The sequence below is a fragment of the Haliaeetus leucocephalus genome, unplaced genomic scaffold (assembly GCF_000737465.1).
Source record: "Haliaeetus leucocephalus isolate CR32 unplaced genomic scaffold, Haliaeetus_leucocephalus-4.0 Scaffold417, whole genome shotgun sequence".
Classification (NCBI taxonomy): Eukaryota; Metazoa; Chordata; class Aves; order Accipitriformes; family Accipitridae; genus Haliaeetus; species Haliaeetus leucocephalus.
Window position 1 is genome coordinate 2067160 of NW_010972853.1, and position 9454 is coordinate 2076613.

Sequence of the window (9454 nt, forward strand, 5' to 3'; positions counted from 1 at the left end):
ATGCAGGCAGCAGATTTATCCCAGTGTTAAGACAGTCTGCTGGGAATATGGAAGCACTTTCACCGGAATCATTGATAACTAAGTAAATAACCACACCATTGAATCCTAGATGTTTTAGTCTATGCTTGTTGGGCCAACAAGTGAGCATTTTTTGCTGAAGTTCAGAAAAATCCTTCAGAAAATTCACTTCAGAAAAAGCGAAGATCAGAAAAAATTCCAGCTAGTTCTATGAGCAGGCTAAGATAAGATAGCTTGTACCTTCCTTTTTTATGCTACAGTTCTTCCCTATGTTATAACAGGTAGCTTATTAGAATAATATCTGAAATTCATTCAGACCTTCACTGTTCTTCAGTTCTATTGAGGAGAAATATACAAAAAATAGCTTTCAAGACACAGAACAGGCCACTACAAAAAACAACTAATTTTACCTCATTCAAATGGGATAAGAGTTTACACTCGATTTTACTTTAAGAGTGAATACATGTACTGATAAAGAAGGATTTGCAACATATTTTAATTTAATCATTTCTAGTTTAACCTCTGACAGGACTTGAACCCTGTAGACTGGAAACAAACCCTGTAGACCACGGAAACAATATTCTAGTCTAGCCTTCCTGCCTAACATGGACTCTGAAATTTTACCCAGTGATTTCTGTATTTAACCCACAAAATTAGGGTTGAACCATACTGCCTTTCAGTTAAAAAAAAAAAAACAAATAAAAATTTAAATAATTGAATCAGGAGTCCAAGTGCATGAAAAATTACCACATCTTTAGACAACCTTTTCCAATAGTAACTTATGTTCGTTTCTAAAGATTTTCTTATTACTTCCAATTTCAGGGATTTATTTTGTAATTTATCTTCCAGCCACTGGATCTTGTTCAACTTTTTGTTCAGCTAGACTCTAGAGACCTCCAATATAATTATCCTTTTCTACTCAGCATATAATATGATCAAGTCACCCCTTAACCAACTTCCTCTCTGATGAGCTCAGTAGGCTTCACTCTGTACTTCATACTGCAAGGCAAGTTTTCCAGAAGTTAGAATTTTACTGTATATCTTGGCATACTCTCAAGTTTTGCTGCCAGTGCTTCCAATGTTGTATCTGGACAGTATTTTCCCCTTATAAATAACTCCTATTATCCAATATGTTTATTTTTTTACTCAAAGATACTGTCAAACCTTCTTGCTACATCGGTCATGATCTACAACAGTCACTCTGACCTGAAGTCCATTTGAAATCCTGTGTTTCCAAAGATTCAGTCCACATCCCTTAAAAATTGTAACTTCCTCTGTTTCTAGAGGTACAGCTCTGTATTGTATGCACTTACATAGCTGGTAATCTATCAGCTGGCTCTGTATTAACAGACCTTGACAACAGCTGTCTGACAAACTTCAGTATCTGCCACACTTCTCAGCAAAGAAATTTGATTGAATAGTGGTGTGTGGATGACAGGCAAAAGCAAATGCTAGAACTCTACTTAAAACTTCCACCTCTCTTCAATTTATTGATTATTAATAGTTATTGATGGAAAACTAGTAATTAGCTAGCTTTTAATCCATTTGGTGTAAGTCATATTAATTCTACATATCACTAACTTTAACGCAGCATGTTTGTGAATTTAAAGTTTCACAGAGTTACTGCTACAATTACTATGCCAATTACGCATAATAACCTTTGACATGGCTTATTTTTTTCAGGAAAAAAAATCAGGCTGCATTTATACAGGTCAGAACTGTCCATGTCCTCTCTGTTCTAAAAATACATCATTGTTGACATCTTTTCACCTGAATTCAAAAAAGAAAACAAAATCCAGCCACTGCATTGCAGCTAAGATCTGTGCTTCTTGCACTCTCCCCAGTTTGGCTACCTGTAGCCTAAGCACACTACAGCTCATTTTCATGGATGGAAAAGTCCTCAAGAAGTTATTTTCAGGACCACTTCACTTTTTGGCACCAATTTTATATCTAAAACCAATTTACACTGAAATTCTTATTCTTTGTTTGTATTAAACATGCTTTTTTTTTTTTTTTTACTTGCAGGGTCCAAACTAGAAGCAATTTTTATATACTGGATTGCAAGAGGAAATGCCATATTTCCCTGCTGCACTCAGAACTGATCCTGCAAGCCTGAACAATCTCTTGAGGCTATAATGCCTAATAAAAGTCACTGCATCAAACTAAAGTGCCTCAGAGATCTAAATTTAAAAATAAAAGTATTATTTCATTGTGCAAACTAAGACATCACAAACCTCCCAGGTAAAAAGATGAGTGACACTGTTTAGCTTTTTCCCAGATACTGTATCAAAAACAGAATCAATGCAAGCATACTTACTGTCTGCATTTTGGGAGCACAAGCTTGGCTGACTCTACAAAGAAGTTTCTGCACATCATAGTAGCTCTGTCCCGTTACTTTCATTAGCTCCAAGAGGGAAAGACATAAAAAGTCCTGGAAGATGATAGAACAGTTCAGAGAGTTCAACCTAGAAATCAGGACTGAGGACTAAACTGATGCAATTTATACACAACTAGTATACATTCCACAGGTTTACCAACTGTGCCATGTTATACATATATGCTGTATCTCTCCTACCTTTCTCTGATACCAGTGTATTAAAATAAATTTTATTCATATTTTAAAGGACATGGAGTCAAGGGACCAAACATTCAAGAACTGTGTGGTGGAACTGCAACAAGGTAACACCTTTTTGCCCACAAAAGTCTCTATCTACCTGAAAAACACTCAAAATACATCATGTCTTCTAGACCACAGTCCTAGGGCTAGATCCTGTAACTATGATGCATAGTTGAAATATATAGGGACTCTTGGCTCTCTTTAGGTGAGCATTCTTAACAACTTCAGAACGTACTACTGAATCAACTTATAACTCATAGTGTAACATCACAGCAGGTTCACACACTAGATTATGTAGTATATGTGTGTTTTTGTGAACTGTTCACAAATGGATGTCTTACTCCATACAATAGCAGCTGCACACCCCTGCTAAAATAAAGCATCCTCAGGATGTTTAGAAGTGAAGGTAGTAAGTACATACAAGTTTAAATGTTTTAGTTAGGCATCTATCATTTTAAAGCTATATTTTCAGAAGGCAGCAGGCCAGATGGAGCCTGAAATGCCCCCTACTTTCTATAAAGCTCCCTGTAAATTAAAACTACAAAAAAGTAAACAGTACATGCATTAAAAAACAAGCCCCACCCACCCCTCCAAAAAAAAAAACCCCACCCCCAAAAAACACCCCCCCCCCAAACATAAAATAACTCTTTCTTTCACCTGACAGGTAGTGATCTGATGGCGACTCAGCCTTTCACACAGCTCCTGAGACAACCTTGCTCTTCTTAGTTTCTTAGCAGCCATGCTCCCCAATCTACAGGGGAAAAAAAAAAGAAAAAAATTTTTGAAAGATGCTTGGAATATGACTATGTGGACAACTACACTCACTGCTTGCTAAAGAACAGGAAAGTGTGTGCACATGTGTGTGTGCATGTATATAAAATTTAATGTGATATAGGCTTCCCATATAAGTCTATGTCACATTAAATTATATTACCATTCTGAAAGCAGTTATGTTAAGTTATATCTCCTCATACTTGACCATGCATGAGATCATGCCAGTAAGAACAGAAGAGTCAGGCAATGTTTATAGGGCAGATGTTTCTGGGACATAAGCAAGCTGGAAATTACTCAGTGGTGAACTGACAAGAACTCCTCATGCTATACTGCACTGATAAGAAATAAGGTTACTTTGGATGCCTAAACACAAAGAGTAATCACAGTAAGTATTTAGCCCTAGAACATACACTGCTAGAACACAACACCCAGTTCCGGTGACCCAGGATTTGTGACAAATGTTGAAAGAACAGGAAGGACCCGGAAAGGAGACACCAGAAAGACTAAAGGGCTGGAAACATACTTTAGCATGCAAGACTCAAGATGGTCAAGCTAGTCAAACCCATCTCATAACATTCATATGTAACAATTTATGAAAAAACCACAGTTAATAAAGAGATATTTAATTTAGCCAACAGTCTAAAGGAAACCAGAGGCCAAAGCTAACCACATGAAGACATGAACTACAACATAAATATTATTTTGTTCTAAAAGTGAACAAAAATACCATTGGACCAAGGCAGCAACAATTGTGGTATATTCAGTCACTTACACAAATTGTATTTACCAAGATTGCTGCTTAAAGAGTATCTTATTATTTCAGATAAGCCTTAAGACTATTTTACTTAGCAGGTAAGATTACACTACTACTACAAACCCTTCTCCCCTTAGCCCTCAGCTATTTGCATTTGTCCCCTTTTTTTATTCTATTCTACTAAACAAAACTCCACAGGATGGTATTCAGCTCAGTACAACCTAAAGCACACATTTTCCTAACCTATACATATGTTCAAGCACATAGCTGTTTCACACATGTTATTTAGGCACTACTCCTAGCATTTATTCAGCCAAAAGTTTAGGCAAAATAAAAAAGATTTTAAATAATGTGAAATCGCTACAACTTTTGCAGATGCACGGGCCTCTACATCTTCACAAGACAGAAACTTTATTGCCCCCTCTACAAAATCCTCTTTGGACAGGAGGAAAATCAAACGTTTGAAGAGTTCAGCGTCCCTCAAGCTACCAGCTGTATTAATAACCATTTATAACACCAACCGCACGCTCTGCCTCGAGCACTATGGTGGTTTCTGGGTTTGCACATACACCACATCCCGCTGCAGCTGAACGAAAGCCTAGGCACAACCTCTGGGACCCGGTTTTGGGACTGAAGCGGTCACAGCGGAGGCCGGCAGCAGCGCCGCCTGCGCCCTCTCTGTGGTACCGGGCCGGGCAGGCGGATAAGGACACCCGTGAGGGGGAAACGTACACACATCTATCGGCACGGACTTACACCGGGTGACACGGGTGCTGCACGACAGCTTGACGGTATCACTTCACCCGGGATGAGGAAAATGAACTTACGGCCCCAACACCTGAAGGCGGCTGCGCTGCGGCGGCACCGGGCTCCCCTCCCGCCGCCCAGCCCAGGTACCTCAGGCGCCCGCCCGCCCCATCGGTCCGGGACCCGGGGCTAAGCTCACAGTCGGAGCCCTGGCCCGGCCCGGCCCCCCCATCGCCGCGGGCACCCGAAACCTCGCTCCCGCCGCAAATCAGCCTACGCCCCCGCGGCTCCAGGGTCTCCCGCCGGGCCGGGCCGGACCCGCCCGCCCGAGGAGGAGAGAGCCCCCGCGCACCTGAGAACTTTTTCAAAGGCTCCCCGCAGCGGCGCGAGGAGGCGGGGCCGCCGGGCAGGGCCTGCACTCACGATTGGCTCCGCTCTCGCCACTCCCCCTGCACCCGTGAAAGCCCGTGGCGCGCAGGGCATGCCGGGAGCGGGGTGGAAAGGCGGCGGCGGGCGCGCGCCGCCCTGCGGCCTATGATGGCGGCGGCGACGCAGCCTAGTAAGGGCTCTGCGGCCGCCGCAGGTGTGCCGCCCGGGGTGGTGCTCCTCTTGCATCCCCTCCATCACAACAGAAGCAGATTTGGGGGGAAGGAGGGGCCGGAGGGGCTGTTCAGTGTTTATCCCTGCTCATGAACGTGAGCCAGGCTGGTGAGGTGGAGTAAATAAGTGTGCTCCAGGCACGGAAACCTCGATGCGGGCATCCTCGGGGGTTGCTTTTCACAGTGTTTCCATGCTTTACCCTAGAAATTCCTGTTGTCCTCTGCACATAAACCATCTACAAAACTTGAAAGTCTTCAGGTTGAAGAGTGCTACACGTTCTTTCACTTGTTAGTAAAGAATATTGGAATAACGATTCTTGTCTTCAAATCGAGGGCTTACAAACGTCTGGCCTGCTGCCAGCTCCAGGAGAAATGCTTTCTGACTGAAGAAGCTATTACCCTGTAATGTGAACGTAACAGGGAGAATCAGTTGTCAAACATGACTAACGTAACTTTAGTAATGTCTTTAGGGCGAGTTTTCCAACTCACTCTAGCTTATACTAGAAAGTACTGAAGTTAGTATTGTATATATGTTGTCTGTATAATCTTCACGGATCTAAAAATTAACCTAGCTGGAGAAAAAAATGGACCAATAGTGCCTAGGACGTTTACTGAAGGCCTGTGCCTTGGGAACTGCATGGCTGGGGTTTTGTCTGTACTGAAAAAGAAATGCTACAGTGAAGCTGCTACAGCCACTTTTCCAACCTAGCAGACAGGAGAAACATAGCAAGAAGCTGACTATAATGAAATGCCCAACAACCGTAATATCAAAAAGGGTCAGTGAAATTAGTGTTTCATTCATATCCTGAAGGGAGCTTACATGCCCAAAGAAATCCAGAGGATTTAAGAAGCTGGACAGGGAGTAAGCAGCCCATACAAAAGCAACTCAGACCTTTAGGGAATAGCTACCTGAACAGGGAGAGAAGAGATGAAATGGAGGAACAGCTCCTCCTAGTGTAGTTCGCCTTTAAAAGTTGACTTGCAAAATGTAAGTCTAAGGGAAGGGAAAGGATGTCTGTTGCCGCAGTTTGGTTTCAGTGGAAACAGGAGGGCATGACCACAGTATAACTCTGTCATGGACTACTATTTCCTGCTTGGGACAGAGGTGGCAGGAGCCCTACCTTCCCACCAGAGGTGCAGGAAAAAGTAACATTGCGTTGATGACTTTTTTCCCCTCCCACAAATGCAGCAGGGCTTCCCCTTTACCTCCAGGCCAGCAAGCTTCCTTCCCATTTTCTACAAAAACAGAATACGTGTATTAAACCAGAGAACTGTTTGGGGATGTTGAGCGAGGCAAGCAAATCTTACCAGCCAGGTAGTTTAGATGATTATGAGCAAAAGCATTATACCCTGGTGCCTCTCTTGCAAGTTTGTTGCATCTCATTTCTCAGTGGAGTCATGACTGTTCCACTCTCTACTTCTCAGTTATGCAGATACACCTACGCATAACCTACTGGCAAATAATCGTGCATCATCTTCTTTATGTAACTCAAGAAAGTTAATACTATATATCCAGAGGATAATCAGAGAAGTGTTCACATGCACCTAGTCACCATCAACGTTCTCAGGCAGCAACACGGCAGGCAGCTCCATAGCTTCCATATGTTTGACTAGGACAGTAGTCGCTAGGGAATCAGGGCACTCTGCAAACAGCTCTGCTCTGTGGCCTTGGTCAAGCCCCTTCATGACAGGGTATCTGTTTTCCTTCCCAGTTTTGTTTTTACCTATTTAGACTGTAAACAGAGTAAGTAGTGCTGGCCCAATAGACTTATGTGTTGGGCATGATACAGCAGCAAACTACTCTAGTCTAACCCTTTAACTGCCCCTGGAACTCATAATAAGAAGGGATTAATAAAGCTAAGAGATGGTTACTTTATAAGAACTAGGCTTCACCACATCATTAATTTAAGAAGGTCCTTTAAGCTGGCAACACTGGAGCAAGACTTACAGAAAGCGAAACATAACAGGAAGGACCAAAGAAGTCTCACAGAAACAGAGTGCTCTAACATCAAACACACCAATTACAATAAAAAAGGGAATGGTGATTAGCTTGCTAAGGGGCAAGCCAAAAGGGAGAGAGTCTGATTTGAAGGGCACGGGATAAAATACTTATCAGTTCTTACCCAAATAAATACTCAGCTGTTAAGTAATTCTGCAAGCCTCCAGAACTGAAAAGATAATGGCAAAATTTTTCCTTTCTGGAACACAATCCACAGAAAAGTTTCTTCCTCGAGCCCAAGGCAGCCTTTTGTGAGCATCTTCAGATAATAGTTCCACATTCTGGAACATTTCAGATCATTCACTTAATTACTAACACAGCATCAGCTCACTGATACTGACTACAATCCTTAGGTTTATTACTGTTTTCCAACTATCAATTCTTGCCTTAAAATTAGCAGTGTTCCCCTACCCCTGTGAAAGGAAAGTGTCTCCCCAAAAGAGTTCACTCTATGAGAACACAGCAACAACTCTGACTCACAAGGGTAATCCAGATATTCAGAGCAATTCCCCAGCTTATGCTTGGTGACTAGTGTCTAATTAGTTTAATATATTCTTATACCTTGGGGTTATCTATGTGATGCCTACCACATTCTTTAAAAAAAAACACCCATGTGCTCCTGAGACTGGAAAGCGATTATAGACCAGCCCATGCTTTCCTGGGATTAAGGTCCCAAGAGGTTGCTCAGTAACAGGACACAAAGGAGCCTCCAATGAAGTAGTCTCTCTGTTGCTGTCTCCCCAAAGGAGATGGAAATTTACTTCTATCCCTTTGAGGTTCCCCCATCTCAAAAAAGAGAATTTAAAGAATCTCACAAGGAGGCCTGCACCCTGGTTAAAAATGCTTTATTTTCCATGCCGTCCATACCAGCACAGCTTTAGCAAAGCTACTTCACTTGAGACTTTCCCAACAGCATCTGCTCCAGGGATGGGGTACAAGGAAAGGAAACCATCTTTCTGTTTTTTCTACAAGCTGCTCAGCACAACCTCGCTGTTACCATTGGCTATAATAAACAGATCAAGAATAACAGACCTGTGAAAAATTAGCCCATCTTCTCATTCTGACTGATTCTCTCCCAGTTCTCTGAACAGTCTGTGGACCAGATAAATGCTTCTGCACAGGCAATTAACCTTTTTCCTCCTGCTCAGGAAGGATTAAACCCAATTATAATGAATCCTCCTCAGGTATTAGTAAGACCTGTCTGACTACACACATTTACACCCAAGAAAAAAGAAGCTTTTTTTCCTCAGGACAGGCAGAAGGTATTTCTGTTTTCTACCTCTTCACACATGTCGCTGTGGATTCAGAATTATCCATCACCCCCAAAACCATTTCAGAAATATTCAGCAGCAATGTTGAGTTTTTGAAAGAGAGCATCTGTACCTCCTACCCTTTTTACAGAAAAGCAGACTAGCCACCTTCGCTGCTATTGCAGGCAGAAGGACAGACCCACCTGCACATTACAGCTTTGGAAAATTCAGCTGCATTTGCTTTTTGCCCAAACTACAGCAAACAAAATGAGAGACCTCAGGGATTATTCCACTTTTAGCCTGTACTCATCTAAGCAGATTACCCTCCAAGATCAGCTTCCTACTTCATTTAGCTTTTTCTGGTTAAAGGGACAGCAGGAGTCATTCAAGTCTTTGGGCTTTTTCTATTTCGCTGTTACATTTTTGTTAGATGAGAAGGCAATGAACTGGTAGATTGGCAGCATAATAATCAACGTGGAGTTGTCATTACCAGAGCAGTTCTTTACCCGTACATGCTAAACCCAATTTACGCTACATAAAACAAACCTGACCTCCTCCTGCCTTTTGCCTGTGCCCTACCAGCACCCCTTTTTTAGTGCCTTATCTTGAGTTTCTGTTTACTGAGGTGCTGGGGTTGTCCCAGTAGCGATGTCTGCGATCACCAGGCCTTGCCACTCTTGCCACAAAATTTCCTGC

At 42.3% G+C, this 9454-nt stretch overlaps 1 protein-coding gene across 1 annotated transcript in view; it reads right to left on the minus strand.

Moving 5' to 3' along the window:
• RAD51B (RAD51 paralog B) overlaps positions 1–3376 on the minus strand; it is a 407317-nt gene extending 403941 nt beyond the window's left edge. The window contains exons 1-2 of the mRNA XM_010574178.1: positions 3293–3376; positions 2336–2449 (exon numbers count right to left, since the gene is read on the minus strand). Of these exons, the coding sequence (XP_010572480.1) occupies positions 2336–2449; positions 3293–3376 (198 nt within the window). The remainder of the gene's footprint in view (positions 1–2335; positions 2450–3292) is intronic.
• Positions 3377–9454: the final 6078 nt, after the last annotated feature.